Below are 17,319 nucleotides of genomic sequence, written 5' to 3' on the forward strand. Positions count from 1 at the left end.
CCCCTGATATTTAAGAATACAGGTAGTTTCACTACCATTTCCTGCCTCTGGTAATGCTAATCATAAGGTAGATGCTCTCTGAGGGGCCAGTCCTAATCTTCCACATCGGTTTTTATTTTCCTCAAACAATGAATGAATTTTACCGATGGCATTCAGCTACTCACTATTCTGGAAATGCTGGTGAAGAATGGGGCTTAAAAAAAACAGTCACAACTGCAACTCTGTGATTTTTTTTTTGGCTCCATAACTGCACTGAGTGCAAGTGAAACAAATGAATAAGTGAATGAACAAATGGAGTGAATGAATGAAAGGAGGTCTTACCCCTTACAATAGCAGTTCTGATATTTCAGAAGATTCAAAACTATGGACAGCTCCTGGTTCCATTAACCATTCTTACAGAAGCTCGGAGCTTATGTATCATTGAGTATAAAAGGTAAGTAGGTGGTAGAATGGATTAGAAAGAATTAGGTAGAATGAAGATAATAATAACACCTCTCAGGGTGTTATGAGGATTAAATTGGAGAGTATTTGTAAAAATACTTTGTAGACCTTAAAGTGCTACATAAATGAAAGCTAGCTGTATAACTAGCAACTACAGCAGCAGTAGTAGTATAATAGTTGAGAGACAAGGCATTTTATCTTTAATTTTCACCAGTATAATTTTTGAACACCATGAGAATGAAAGTGGACACTCTGTCTTAGTTTAATATTTCACATGAATAAAAACTATTTTGTGGACAGGCTAAGTCACAGAAACATGTCAAGGACAAGAGGGTTAGTGTCAATGTTCTTCAAGAAGAGAAAGTAACCAGTTGGTACAGTTTAAGGGGAAGCATCCTGAGGACAGAAACTGACAACTCTTGGGATTAGTAGCCACAGGTGTATACTGGGAGATAGGAAATGCTTATAAAGTAGAAGGTGAAGACCCCAAATGCTGGTGACAAAATTAGCTTTCCTGCCAGAACAAACTGATTTGAACAGGAGAAAGGGAACATGGAAGGGATGAGAAAGGAAAAAGGGGAAAGGGGAAAGACTAGAAAGAAAAGAAGACAAGATAGGGAAAGGCTAAAGAGAGGGATTGGATAATTGGATGGATTTCTCACCATCAGGCATGGGGGGGCTTCTTCCTAGAGTACCTAGGATTCTTATTGCCCAAAAGAGCATAAGAAAGTTATGGAATAGTTTCTCCTTTGAAATATAGATGTAGCCATAGTGCCCTGGGATGTCCAGAATTCCTCTTGCCTCATGTGAGATTATCTATGTCTCTCAAGGGGTTTGGCCAAATCAATCCAATAACCAAGGAGTGTATTTGTTCCCTTGGAAAGCAAGGTAGGAGAGGGGGGTGGCTGCCATTGGTCTGTCTGCACCTGAAAAAGGGTTGACATAAGCAGCTGAGTCAAAAGTCTAAGGGGCAGCCAGGTGGTGCAGTGGATAGAGCACAGACCCTGGATTCAGGAGGACCTGAGTTCAAATCCGGCCTCAGACACTTGACACTTACTAGCTGTGTGACCCTAGACAAGTCACTTAACCCCAATTGCCTCACTAAAAACAAACAAAAAGTCTATCTCTTTGTTTGTCAATGATGTGTGTGTGTGCATATGAATTGTAACTCTGCAATCTTCCAATAGTTTATTTAATGTATTCACATAAGACCCCAATTCACAAGTATGACGAAAGAGCTGCCAAATGGTAAAACAGCATTGGCAAATTAGAAGTTTCCCTTAGAAACCTCTGAAACATCTAATTACCAAATCTACTGCATAAGGCAAAGAAAAAATACATAAATTTAGGAATTTTACAGTATTATTAGTAAATTTTCCAGTAAAGCAAAATGGTGAGTCTAGCAACACTTGAGCAAGTAATTGTCCAGGTCTTTAAAAGATAAAATTTTATTACACAGATGTGAGAGTAAGTTTTGTCATTAAAAGAATTAAGCTGACTATCCTGACCAACAATTAATCTGCAACAAATATTAAGTTTGGGGAATGATTATATATTTAAGCTATATTTCTTACCATAGTTTGCCACATAAATTGTTCCCAATCTATAAGCCCATTTCAAATAAAATCCATCATGCTAGGCACTTTACATCTTTTTCTATTTATTGCCTCATTTCTCATCAGAAACCTTTTAGCTTTAATATTATTCTGTGGCACAGTATCTCATTAGAGTGGCAAAGATAAAGTTCTTTTTGAGATAAAGTAATTAGAGTGATTGTGAACAAAAATCAGCCAAACTTCTGGGAGGCAATAATTCTCTTGTTTCTGCTTCTACTGAAGTCTGACAGTCTAAGTAAAGGCTAAAAGATGTTGAATGGGGGCAGTCTTGGTTTAGCAGAGATAGCACCTTGGGAGTATGAGTTTGCCCCTTTTGTGAGAAAAAATGGGCTTTGCTTTTCATGTGAAAAATTATATACTATTAAAAAAAAAAAAAAGGTTGTGAGATGAACTAATTTTCCACAGTGGTATAATGGAAAGAGCAGTAGCTAGAAAGTATAGGTTCCAGTCAGTCCTACTTCAGTGTAAAGCAACTGAGAGCCTCAGTTTCCATATCTATAAAATGTGAAACTCTTGTTGGTGAACCCACTACAAAAAGGGGATTCTGTAAGTATGATTATATAAGAATCTATGATAGATGTGATCACAAAAATAACTGTGTACAAGGGGAAGGAAACAAGCATTTACTAAGTGCCAAACTATCTTACAAATATCACATTTGATACTCACAACAACCCTTAGAGGTAGGTGCTGTTATTAACTACATTTGAGGAAATTGGGCAAATAAAGGTTAAGTGACTTGCCTTGGGGTCACACAGCTGTTAATTTTCTGAGACCATTTTGGAACTCAGTTCTTCCTAACTCCAGATCCGACACGCTATCTACTACACCCCCTAGCCCATTAGCCACCTAATAAGGATCTTATTAGTAATATAGAACAAAACATAAAAGAGACGTGTATGCCAAAGGTGTTGGACACTATGAGCATGCCTACTACAAGAAGTCCAATATCCATAAATGGATGGTGGAAAGATCCAGTTAATCAAGTTTGTGGATTACATTATATTAACTGTGTTTAAACATCACAAGTCCTCTTTAGTGAGATCCATCGGGCTCCTAATCAGAGCAGAAAAAAAAAACAACACACCACATGAATCAAGAAGTGCTTTCTACATGTCATGATGAATGACATGTAGTTGAATGAACAATTGTATGAGCTAGTATGTCAGTTCATCTATTTTGAATAAGCAGTAGGGAAGGGCACTGAGCTGAGTATAGAATTAAAGAGGAAGAAAACAGCATGCTGAATTTCATAGTTTCCCAAAGGATTCCAAGCTGCTCCCAAGCATAAAACCCCATCTTTTTAATAAGAGTCTTCTTCCAGCAATGTTATATGGCTATAAAACAGAGACTACTATCTCCAAAGAATTTTGTGGTGCATTGGTAATGAGAGAATATTAAAAGGCCTAGAGAAAGTCCCCCAATATCCAAAGATATGGTAAATCTTGTATGGAGGATTTATAAAAGGATAAGGATAACATTGTGCAGGAAGTAAAAGAAAGGGTGAATTGCAATCTTCATTAGTCAAGGGAGCACCTGCATTAATGAGGTCACAAATCCACTGAAGCATGGAAGGAAATAGTATTTTTTTCACAAAGTCTGCTGCGCAGATCAAATTAAATAATGTGTATGTAAGACGGTGGCCCTTTTGGATATGAACAATTTTGATGGTGGAAAGGGGCAGAAACAAGAACAATTGTAAGAAAGTTGTGGAAAAGAAGTCCCTCAAAGAAAAGGTATTTTATTCAGGATAAATAGGATCCAACTTTAATTTCCTAGAATCTGATTTGCATATGAGCTGCTTGAGGGATTGGAAGGCAACAGCTAGAAAACTCAATTACTAGAACTATTTGGTGAATGGAACAAATGTATGAGTGGCTTGAGTAGAGCAGCCAGTGGAGAAGCAGCCCAAAGAGTCACTGAATTACTGGATGTTCAGTTGCTAAGGGAGGCAATGTGAAATAGTGAAAAGCAGATTTGGAAAACCCAGCCCTAAAAAAAGCTACCATCATTCATAAAGTAGCTACTTTTGCCACTATTTTCATGTTATGTGCTTCTATTTTGGTTTTTCAAATTGATGAGCTCCACTGAGTCAACATTACTTCCTTACCCAGCTTCCCTTTCTGACCCTGTCTTGGTATAATAACTCATTAAACTTCCATGTCCTACCATGTCATTTATTTTTGTCCTACTAAGCTCACAAATGATAAATAAGTTCCCTGAAGGCAGGAACTATGTCTTATTCAGCTCTCTTTCCCTTTCTAGTACCCAGTACCATGTTTTACCCAGAGTAGACACTGAACATTTGTGGGTTGAATGAATGAATAATGAATGGAAGACAGACTGCTGAGATTATCAGGGCAGCCCATGGCTGTTAACGAAACAGAGCAATGCTCTGCTTATAAAGCAATTGAAATCCCCACCTTCACCCCAATTAGTATCATGCTCTAACAAAGCTAAGCAGCCTAGGTGAACATGTGAAATACTTCAAACCGCCACATATAGCAGTAAGCTGAATATAAATCAGTCATAAGGGAAGATTTAGAAACTCTGGACTAAGGGTCCTATCTGATCACCCCTCTAATCAGTTTCCTTACTTATGACATTTTCTAAATCAAGTAAATGCATCACACATTCTGATCCCCACACATTCCTCTTAGCTCAAGATGAATAAGGACAGTAGAAATAAGCTACTTGAAATTCTTATATAGTTAAGCAAGTAATAGGGAAACAGAGGATTTATAAGCTTCATAATGTTTCCATGATTTATATGTCTTTTTTGTTGACAACTTAGGGGATGCTACTGTTTTTCCAAAATTACATTTATATTCCTTCTTTGTTGAAAGTTTGTTGTGAGGGAAAATAACTAAGAGAAATTTCTAAAAGTACCAAATACTGCCTCCACCAACATTGCTATTTCTCCCTCCATCCTAACATTGGAATGCAAAATAAAATGAGTCAAAATGAGGAAAGCAATATTCACACATTCTCAGAGTTCTGGTGCTGTATTATAATCATAGAATTTATAGCTAAAAGGAACCTTAGAAAACTTCTACTCCAGTTCTTTATTTTATAGACAAGGAGATTAAAAGCACTGAAAACAAAAATGATTTGCCCAAGGTAGTATCAATAATAAATAGAAGAGGCATGATTTGAACTCTGGTACAAATATAGCACGTTTTCCACAATGCCACAATGCCTACTTTCACATATGAAGAAACTACTAGACAATGCTATAACTGTCTAATACTGTTGTTATAAGGTCACCATAAAGGAAGGTACAGTGTTTTGGGGTTTCTTCCCCCAGCACTACAAAGGTCAAAATTTTCTTTGACAACATTAAAACATTCAATGCAATTTTAAACATGTTCACTCTCATGATAACCACAATGCAACATCTATTTTAAATATCATAATCTTATATAATATAAATATGTATACAACATTATAATGTTATATAATAAATTTATTATCATCTTTGTTGCATAATAAACTTATTAGGATGATGATCTTTGTAGGAGAGATGGGGAAAATGTCCTTTGCATATATAATGTCTCTTTGGATTACATTTTTCAGAAGTCTGCCTGTGAACTTTGCTATTTACCTCTGTGCATTACCTAGCACAGATTTTGATCAGAAAGGTATACTATCAGAATGCTGAATTATAAAGAGAAGACAGAGCCTCACAGGATATTCTGGACTTGGCCTGGGTTACACCAGCCTGATACAGTTTGGGTTCAGTTGTGGAATAAAATGACTCATGAGTCATAAATTAAAAAAAAAAAAAGATGTATTTAGTCATAGCAAAAGAATGACACTCAACAAGGATAGGGTTTGAGGATAGATGCTTCAAGCTGATTTAGTTTAACAAAGTTGCCTTGCCCATGACAAACATCTCTAGCCAAACTTGTGAGAGTACCTCTACTTCCTTGAGCTCCTTATGTCTGTACTGTGCACAACGGATGAAGGTGATGCCAACAGGCTGATCTGACTAATCTGAGACAAATAAGTCTTGAGAAAAGTCTCACTATCCTTTAAGGAAAACTAGCTTCACCTGCATGAGGGACAGGTTAAAATACTGCTCCTTCCACTAATGAGATGTGGAAGGAAGAGAAGATAGCTTGAAAAAGATGAGGAAGTCACCAACTCAAGAAGACAAGTCATTAATTATTAATAAACATTTATTAAGGATCTACTACGTGCCAGGCTTTGTGCTGAGCTCCAGGACACAAAAAAAGACAAGAACAGTGTCTCTGTTCCAGGACTTCATATTTTAATGGGTAGGGTTGAACGACAACATGTAAACTATTACGTACATTCAAGATATATGCAGAGAAATGGTGGTAATATCAGAAAAAAGGCACTACTATTAATGGGACTAGGAAAGGTGTAGTTTCAGAAGTTAGTTTGAGTTGGGTCAACCTTTCTCATTCAGTTTCCCATGGGATTCCACTTAGTATCTTAATTAGGTTTTTCAAATAGGCTACCTTTTTATTGGAAAGAAAAACATTCTTCTGCAAAGTATGTTCTCATATGTCCAATTCATTACTCATAAATGTTTAGGAGAAACAACACTTACATGTGTATTTGATACCACTATGTTTAGTAAAATGAAAAAGATGTATTTGGTTATATTTCCTATGGTTTTAAATGAAAATTATTTCCAAAATGCGAAACTGCATGTTTTAAGTACAACTTTAAGTAGAGATGAATATAATCAAGAGGCATATCTCCTAGGCTGCAAATGCCTTCAGATAAAGGGATAAACAAGAGAGGGGGAGAGAGAGGGAGAAAGGGAGGGAGAGAGGGAGGGAGGGAGGGAGGGAGGGAGGAAGGAAGGAAGGAAGGAAGGAAGGAAGGAAGGAAGGAAGGAAGGAAGGAAGGAAGGAAGGAAGGAAGGAAGGAAGGAAGGAAGGAAGGAAGGAAGGAAGGAAGGAAGGAAAGAAACCCTGTGGGAAAATGCATTGTTTTTCCCCAAACAGTATCCTTTTGGACACTGCCTTTCCTTACCTGGGCCAAGGTCAGTGTTGCCTGTTTACAGGTGCTACATCGTACCCTGAGTTTTCCTGGCTGAACACTTTGACAGGGTCCTTTGCAGAAAACATAGAAGCTGTTGTAAGTGGGTGTAGCTGTAGGGAAGAAATGAAAGAAAACACCCAATTTATACTGAATTCAAATTAAGATGACTTTTGAAAGGAAGTTTGATAGAGGCAAATTGCAAAATTAATTCATCAGGTATGATAGAAAACATACATTAGATAGGAAACCCAATAAAAAAGCAGCACTTTTATATAAAAAAATCAAGTTCTGTGCAAAAAAGGGTAAAAACAATTTCTCTTTTTTGGCAGCGTACATATGACTTACCCAATAAAACTAGGAACCTGTAAAACTAGTCATGATAACTGGCCAAGTACATTTCAAGAAACTGAAATGAAATACATTGCCTCTTATAGATGTTTTAGACAAGGCTGGAAGATTCTGAAACTGTAAGTTAAGCATCCCACAACTCCTGATTTTTATTTCATGGCCCTGTTCTGTTGAGTGGTCCACACTTTTCCTCTTAAAATTTGATCTTTAGCAAAAAGTAAACCACACTTCTTAGAGTAAAAATAATGATTACATGATGCTGTTTTCCTTGAAGAACTTCTCCGACCACAAGACTCAACATAAAGTGATACAAGACACAATGAACTTATCCCATCTAGCCAGAGTGGCTAATAAAATAACAATGTACATTTCTAGAGCACCCCCCCCTCTCTATCTATACACACACACACACACACACAATACCCACATAACTATAGTTATCTCTAGAATAGAAATTTAAGAAACTGAAATATATAAGCACACCAGGTCATTTTTAATTTAGATATGGTAGGGAGCTGGGAGAATTAAGGATCACATTTGTAATGACAAAGGAATTATCCAGATAGAGTTGAACCCTTTTCTATGTCTCTTCTAAGATGGATTTGCTTTTACCAGGTGTACCAGTACAAGTAATCTCTATTCTTGATGAAAAAAAAAATGTAGCCCTTTGGGAATTCAGGATGAATTTAGGATGATAAGATCATAGAATTTTAGTTACTTAAGAATGAAACACAATACAAGTTGATTTATAAGCTTATTATCATCATCACCATCATTGTTATTCTAAAGTGATAAATCTTCTGATAAATGTGACTAGAACTTATAGCTTCTAAATGAGCACATGGTACTTGGCTAATTAGAATAATGCATTTTGAAATCAGTTTAAAACAAAAATAAAAACAAAAGGATAGATGGCATTGTGTGGCTCCATTTGCTGAATTGATTTAAAAATAAGATTCTGAAATCACTTCTCATACCCTTAAATAAAACCCTACTTCCATCTTTACTTGCTGAAATCCTACTCATATAGCACACCTAACTTAGATGTGACCTTGTGATCTTCCATGATCTATCCACGAAAAAAAAAAAAAAAACTCTCCCTCCTCATATCTCTCATGATGCTTTGTCCCTCTGCTCTGTACTTATATTCTCACTTGCATTTTAGCATTTGCCACATCTCCCCCAAAAGAAGACTCTAAGCAATTTAAGTGTAGGGACCCTATTTTAATCATCTTTGTCTCCCTGATGCACTCCTTTCACAGTGCTTTACATGTGGCAGGTGTTTATTTTATTTTATTTTTTTAGTGAGGCAATTGGGGTTGAGTGACTTGCCCAGGATCACACAGCTAGTAAGTATTAAGTGTCTGAGGCCGGATTTGAACTCAGGTCCTCCTGAATCCAGGGTCTGTGCTCTATCCACTGCGCCACCTAGCTGCCCCTGGCAGGTGTTTAATTTTAAAAAGAATAAAGTTTTGTAGTCAGTTTTATTAAATTTTTATCAACAAATTCCTGTCTTCTTTGTGTAAATAATTGCATGGTTTCATCACCTGACAACAAAAGGTAGCCTTCATTCATCAGACATATTATATACATACATACATATATCCACACACATAGAAACATTCATACATATGATGTGGTAGAAACAATATTCTGAGGCCCTCTCCCATATCAGCTGGGCTACCTTTTCTTTAAAAGGAATTAAAACTGTCCTCGAAATATAACCCAGGGGATTAAGACTCAGACCACTGACAGAACTTCCAGTAGCCTAAATTTCAAACGTCAGTGAAGGAAGAGTTAACACCTCCTTCCCTAACCTTCTCACCAGACAGCACAGTCAAGGAAACTGTGCACAACTAAATAAACTAAATATGTCCTCCCCAAATACCCTTACCCTGTTAAGTAAACCTTTTAGTAACTGTTAGATGTTGTAATGGATATTTCAGTTCTGAGCCTGATCATTTGCCTGTGTAATGATTGGAATGACGCCACCTACTGGAGACTTGCTGTGGAGAGCTCCACCATGAGGAAAATGCCTCAGAGGCATTGTGGCTTTTCCTTGGCGTCAGGAAATGACGTTTGCTCATGGGTGCTGTCTATCAAGTCTACCAGCCAATCAACTGGAGGAGCCTCCTATGGTCTGGGAGGAGACAGGAAGGAGGAAAGGGAGCCTGCGCAGAGAGCGCTGGCCCTTTTTGGCTTCCGGACTTGATGGTGTTGGCGGCAGAGGACTTCACAGGAAATTTGAGGAAAGATAGGAATGCCAGGCTGTTAGAATTCTGTTCTCAATCTTTTTCTTTCTATTTTCCAATAAACCGTTAAAAACCTAAACTCGTTTTATCAGTGATTTTTAGTCAGTTTCCCCCAAACTGGGGGAACACAATAGAATCCACATTTAGAATCTTAAATTACACACCTGCATCAGGCCCAGCCTAAGACATCTCCTACCCCAATCTCAGAGACACACACACATACAAAAGAAAGAGCATGCTGTTTTTAGCACTACTGTATACTTCAAGCATCTGAACATTCAATTCATCAAGTTTGCTTCTTCTCAGTTTGCAGAATGGATCAACAGATTTCTTAGTTATGTGGAAGATATTTTCTCTTGCTTGATTCATACCTCCATAAGTCAAGCCAACAAGCAAAGAGAAAATGCCATCCATTCATATTGTGGAAATTTCAGCAACATTCCCCTTTGTAATTTTCCAAAGACAGAATCTGCATCAGCCAAGATCTGGGCAGGTCAGGCAAATGGCAACATTTTTAATGAGGATGCTTCTAGGAGACTGAAATGGGGAGGAGGAGCCCTGGCCATTAAAGCACCAACAGATGAAGCAAATTTTACTATTTTCATAACCTTCTGCAAAGGTTAAGCAGGAAAAAAGGCAGGAAATTCTTTCAGAAGAGGCCTGGCTGACTCCAGAGACACCAACATTATTGAAAGAACCTTTTTAGAGCATTTTACAATATTAAAAGAAGCATCTCTGAAATTGCAGGGACCCAAATGGCATTTCCCTCTGCCAGAGGGACGGAGCAATGTCTGCAATATTGTTTCTGTTAATGACATACCTAGGCAAGATGTGAAAGGCTGGGAAATTCTTGCATTTCAACAGATTATAACCTCCTACTAAAGTCCTTGAGAAAGTTATTCAGGAATTACCAAGTGCCAATGTATGTGCCCTGGAATCATACAAGATGACATACAATCTATTATAGATTGCTTTCCAGAGTGAGTGCCAAGTTGGAGATTAATAGTCAGTCTGAGGAAGATCAAGGTCAGGCCATTACTGGCTACTGCAAATTTCAAACTGTTAGCTTGAAATAGCTAGTCACATGACCTTGATCATGAAAGGGAATTAGGGCAAAGATGCTCTGAGGAACATTCTTGGATCTCTCCTTTTCAGTTCTACACCTTTACATTGCTGGTTGAGAACACAAGTAAGGAAGGACAGACATAGAGGCCGGGAAACTCCCATTTCCTATGAGAAGGTACAGTGGTTATGAGACTTCTTATGAACCCAGAGTTCCTTCAGGCAAACCTAAACTATCTCTCAGTAGCTATGTATGGAAATGCCAAAAGCAACATTAAGGAGTTAAGTGCCCAGTTCAGCACCGTATGTGAATCTTGTCAGCATTTTTAATAGTTATCCCTTCCACATCGTGAGTTTCCCCATCTCAGTTTTGATATATTATGGGTTGACATAAAAAAATTAAATGGGAATTTGGGCAGAGTTTTGTGGAAGCCTCAGATGACACACAAAGAAGCAGCAGATGACACAAAGTTTAATAACTCAGAAATTAACTCAGTGTTATATAATATCAACATATTTCATTTTTAAATATAATAATAATTCAGACTTCTTCTCTGGTACAAAGGGAGGACAAAAACATTTTATGCAGCTTTTCCAGAATGTGGTAGCAAAGGGCCCCTAAACCACCCCTCCACTCCCAGTGTGGAAAGGAAACTTTTCTCCTCTTTGGTGCTCTTAAGCTCCCCAATCAATATCTTATCAATAATATAATAATATAATAACTTATCAATACCCAATATTAGCATTTCATTATTATATTAGTGACCTCAAGAGACCAGCCATAAGAGATGCAATTAATCTATTAATCTAGTTTTCCAAAGAAATGAATTAGATAGTCTGGTAGGTTCGGTGATTTGAATTACTTTTTAAAGCTTGCCCCACGACAGCCTGAAATGATGTCATACATACTTACACTTAATTAAATGTCCCTGAGGGGCAGCTAGGTGGCACAGTGGAGAAAGCAATGGCCCTGAATCCAGGAGGACCTGAGTTCAAATCCAACCTCAGACACTTGACACTTACTAGCTGTGTGACCCTGGGCAAGTCACTTAACCCTCATTGCCCAACAAAGGGGAAAAAAAATCCATTTAGAAAATGTCCCTGAAAAATATAGAAGAACCACATTTTGATAGATTATTAAATTAAATTTCCAACATATTATCTCAGCATCATAAAGATCTTTTTCTCAAAGGGAAGGAAAACATGACTGAGAAAGAAAAACAACATTTGCATCCAAAAGAAAACTAGGGGGAAAGTTAAGCTAACATACAATACATCACATCACTGAATGTTAGTAAAATAAAAGATTAATCCTGACAATTTACCAACAAGTAAAAATACTCTAAAGAAAAACAGTTAAAAGTTTTCACTGTAACCTATGTCCACTGGGCCTTTATATCCTGTGGAGTTTAGTTAGGCAATTTCATGTCTCCAACAAGGTAAAGAGTTGCCAATACTTTACTTCCTACAGAATGACTGAGACTTTTCCATAAAGCAAGCAGTCACCAAATGATTACTGAAAGGACTACAATTTTTGCTGAACTGCTATTAGCAACCTGTACCATGATCTTGCCCTCTATGAACAGGTTTTAATTCTCAATTTTTAGAGAGGAGTTACCAATTTTTGTGGATATGTCTACATAATTATGTTTTATCAAACAGTGAAACTGTTGATTTTTCATTGCTGTTGCTACTTCAGTTTGTTGGGTTTTTTTTTTCCCCTGTTACTTATTTTGAAAGCATTAGCAAAACCTCCTCCTCTGGCAAGAAAAACCTAGAGAGTGTGGAGGATCTGAAACAGCAAGATAGAAATAAATTATTAGGCTTAAAGCCAAAATTTATATATTCAAACTTTTTTTTCTACTAGAGAGCTATGGATAGTCAAATAAGTCAAGTAGGTAACTGTTTTGATGAACTGAACAAAGTCATAAGTGTCAAGAAGCTAGAAACCCCCATGATAAACTATTTTTTTTAATGGTAGATTTTACTATTTGATTGTTTTGTTTTGTTTTGTTTTTGGTGGGGCAATGAGGGTTAAGTGACTTGAGCAGGGTCACACAGCTAGTAAGTGTGTAGTGTCTGAGATTGGATTTGATCTCAGGTCCTCCTAAATCCAGGGCAAGTGCTTTATCCACTGCTCCACTTAGCTGCCCCCTAGAACTTGTTTTTTCTAACTCCAATTCTGCCATATTGTTTTACACATGAAAAAAAAAAGTAACCTGACATGTTTTTTTTTAACCTATCTGTGATAAATCTTTGAACCAAGGTTATTGCTTCAATTGTTCATAATCTATTCAACTTGACTGCATGAAGATATCTATTACTGTCCCTGGAATGATTAGCTTCCTTTAAATTGCCTTCAAGGCTCAACTCCAGTGCCAAGTCCTTCCTGATGCATCTAATTTTTAGTCACCCCTTAAATCAACTGTTTTTTTCATCTATCAACATGTTTTGTCTCTTTCCTTCCACCAAGTTGAATGTAAGCTCATTAAGGACAGGGAGTGCTTTACATTTTGTATCTGTGTACCTAGTATTTAACAGTGTTTTGCACATAGTAGTCACTCAGTGTATACTTGTCAAATTGAACTGAATTGAAAACATTCTTCTCTCATATGTCCTTATATTCAGTCTTATCTTTACATGTTTACTATTATATTTTAATCTGTAAATCACCTCACATCCTTTTGGAAGCAGGTGAGACAAAAATCTTATGCACTGTATAATCAATATTATATTGCTTACTTTCTCAATGGCTGGGGGAGGGAAAGGAAAGAGGGAGAAAATTTGGAACTCAACATTTAAAAAAACTGAATGTTAAAATTTTTACTTTTAGTTTGGGAAATAAAAGAAAAAATATTTTTAAAAAATTTATACATATCATATGTGTACATTTACTTATATATGTATATATATACACACACATACATATACACACACGTACACATTATGTATTTATGTGTGTATAAGCCCAAAAGAATAAATATTCAAGGATTTTAGGATCATCAATAAGAAGAAAGGTATAAAAATAGGGGAATGAAACATCACTTAAACACTTACTTTGCCAAGCATTGTGCTAACTACTAGGACAGAGGAGTTTTACCTGGAGTCCATGAATCATTTTTCAAAAATATTTTTAATATTGTATTTCAATAAAATTGGTTTTCTTTGCAATTCTAGAAATTTCATTTTATACATTTAAAACAGAATTTAAGCATATGATGAATTATAGTAAGTTACTGTTGAGCACTTCTTCCCTTAGGAAGGTCACATAAGAGGAAATTGGGATGAATTGTGGGAAGAAGGAATCAAGTTGTGACAGGAGGAAAAAAAAAAAAACCTGTCTCAAGGAAGATTGCTGAAGACTAGAATGGGACACTTAAGAAGGTAAAAGAATTTATGAGACAGTGAATATTTTACCATCTGGGAAGATTTAAAATTGGGTCGGCTTGGAGGCTCCTGCAAAGTATCTTTCAGTTTGATATTTCAAATCACTGGACTATTTTCCACTGTAGGTGGGATAATCATATTGATGATACATTATGGTGCTTAATACGTGCTTGTTAATTGACTGGATGAAAATCAGACATTAAATCAGACTGTTAAAATCAAAGGATGGAGCTAGGAAATTAACTTGCTAAGACTTTTTTATTAGAATGTTTGGACTAGGGGCAGCTAGGTGGCACAGTGGATAAAGCACCGGCCATGGATTCAGGAGGACCCAAGTTCAAATCCAGCCTCAGACACTTGACACTAGCTGTGTGACCCTGGGCAAGTCACTTAACCCCCATTGCCCTGCAACCACATTGTGCCAACCCATTGCAACCCATTGTGCCAACAACAATAACAAAAAACAAACAACCCCCCGCCCCAAACCAAACAAACAATAATACATCTTAACATGGATTAGAATAACTGGAAATTACTCAGTAGTAAATGTTTGTGAAAATCATCTATACTCTACCAAAACTAGCAAAAATATTACACTTGGAAAAACATGGAATATTGTAAAAACACAGTGAAAATGCAGAGATAATACAAGTTCAGTTTTTGTAGTTTTTACCACCATTAAGTTCATTTTAAACTGGTCCTAATTTTTAATTAAGAATAAGAAAAAATGCTTTGGTCAGAGAAGATATTAAGCTTTATTTTTAAGAGAATATCAACATTACTTAGAAAGTTAAATTTTAATAGAGTAGAAGGGTGTGAAGCTAGAGTTTGAGAAATGAGTGTGAGGTGTCATGAAAAGTGGAGACAATAAATAAAGACAATTTTCTGCAGGATTTTGGCAGCAAAAGAGAAGAGAGATATTGGATGACAATTTGAGGAGATAGATGAACATGCTTGTAGTGAGTAGGGAAGTGTAGGTAGAAAAGAAGAAAGTGAGGATGAGTGAGAAAGAGGGAAATTTCCATGGACTCAATTGAAGACTCAAATCTTCTTGCAGCAGATGTGATAGATACTAAGGAGTTAATGTGTCTAGGAAATACACACACACACACACAAAGAATGGAAAAAGAGGATTCAGATGAGGAAACTGAGGCAAACAGGGTTAAGTGACTTGCTCAGGGTCACATAGCTAGTAAGTGTCTGAAGCCACATTTGAACACTGGAAGATAAACTTTCGGGGAGGGGGGAGTGAAAGATATTTGATGAGAGAGTAAGAAAAGGGGGAAAAAAGTGAACCTTCCTGTGCACTATGGCGCCACCTAGCTCTCAACTTTGTACAAATCCATTTACCATTTGGTGCTCTAGACAATTCTCTAAAACTATAAGTTACAAACAAGGTGCTGATATGCCTTGGGAAAGGAACTTTGGCCGACCATTTGTCATTCACTAAATGTAGACTTTTATATTTGCTATCCTTTACTGAATTCCACAAACAGGTATGAGGTGTGACTATGAAAGAATATAACTGATTTGTTTTTTTGAGCAAACACACCAGAACTCATACATCCAAATGAGAGTTTCAGGTGAATCATCATGGTTGACTATTCACTCAGTCTGATGATGTTGTCATTCACATAGTCCTCAGTGATAACTAATCTTTGTCCTTGGAGGATGGATTTAATTTTTAGAAGCAGCTCTAATAATTTGGAATCAATTCTGGTGAATGAGGTGGGTGTCCAAGCAGGGTAATAATATTTCCTGCATTTTTTAAAAGGCATGGCTGCATAGAAATGAAACAAAATTAGTTATCTTGCATGACTTATAAGCTGGCACTGAAGGCAATTCCAAATGTATTCTGAACATGTTTTGATCAATGATAGCATCATTACTGTATGTGTATAATGTTTCCAAATGACTATTTTGAAGGGGACACCATTGATTTAGATGCATAAGCTTGAGTATGTTTCTTTTTTTAAAAATGACTGTCATTTCTTTATGCAGAAATTTCATCTCCTACAAATTTCAGGTGACTAGACAACATCTTCAAGAAAGGGAGCCACAAAGAAAAAAAAAAATGCTCTTGTTCCCATTTTGGATGTTACCCAGGCACAACAGAGGCATATTTTCAGAGATCCTGAACTGTTATAATTTCATTTGAAACTTGGTTGGTTTATTCTCTAAAGTTTTCCAATATGATACTTCAACTTAGTTGGCCAATTTCTCTCCACCTCCACTTTCCCATACCTTCAACATCATCCTCAACCCTAACTTGACACCTACTCTCTTTTACTTGGACCTCCAATAGCACTTCTTTTTACTTCTAATAATCATGTATTTTCTATTTTGTATTTTAGTGCATGCTAATAGAGGGACAGTATGTCACGGAAGCTAGAGAGCCAGTCTTGAAGCCAGGGGGGCCTGAGTTCAAGTCCTGTCTCTGACAGACACTGGGTGACCTGAGGCAGGTCTTGCAATGAGGGTTAAGTGACTTGCCCAGGGTCACACAGCTAGTAAGTGTCAAGTGTCTGAGGCCAAATTTGAACTCAGATCCTTCTGAATCCAGGGCAGGTGTTTTATCCACTGCGCCACCTAGCTGCCCCTATGAGGCAGGTCTCTTAACCTCAGTTCTCTAGGCAATTGTCTTCAACTTGATGTTTTATAGAAGCTGCTAAAAAAAAAAAAGATAAGATAAAATAAAATAAAATAAAATAATAAAAAAGAAGCTGTTAATCTGCATTTTAGAAGGAATTTTCTCACCTAGGAGTTCCCTAACCCAACAATACCACAGCTTAAATTTCTATTCCTATCTATCTGTATATAAACAGCCTATAAACTTTATAATGGCAGGGTCTATATTTATTTAATATTTATATCTCCTCAGGTTTCTGGCAAAGCATTTTCTGCATATAAGACAACATTATAATTATTTAGTTAGTATAAGTTATTCCTATTATCTACAGTTATTGAAATCAGTGTGGCATAGTAGAAAGCTAGAATCCAGAAGACCTCAGCTCAGATCTTATCTGAACTGTCTTAACTTAAGGTCAGAGGTCTCAACTCAGACAAAGACTATGTGCTCCAGGGAAAGGCACTCAATATCTCAATACCCAGATATCCCTCTAATGCAACATCAATTGTAGAGAAACTGGCAAGGTAGTACTTGCTAAACAGGAGCTATCTAAACCAGGAAAATT

At 36.8% G+C, this 17,319-nt stretch overlaps 1 protein-coding gene across 2 annotated transcripts in view; it reads right to left on the reverse strand.

The window, feature by feature from the left end:
• PRKN (parkin RBR E3 ubiquitin protein ligase) overlaps nt 1-17,319 on the reverse strand; it is a 1,788,167-nt gene that overhangs the window by 1,098,236 nt on the left and 672,612 nt on the right. For both annotated transcript variants that reach the window (XM_043964490.1, XM_043964489.1), the window contains exon 4: nt 7,068-7,186. In XM_043964490.1, coding sequence (XP_043820425.1) covers nt 7,068-7,186 — 119 coding nt within the window. The remainder of the gene's footprint in view (nt 1-7,067; nt 7,187-17,319) is intronic.

Source organism: Dromiciops gliroides, chromosome 4 (assembly GCF_019393635.1).
Source record: "Dromiciops gliroides isolate mDroGli1 chromosome 4, mDroGli1.pri, whole genome shotgun sequence".
NCBI lineage: Eukaryota > Metazoa > Chordata > Mammalia > Microbiotheria > Microbiotheriidae > Dromiciops > Dromiciops gliroides.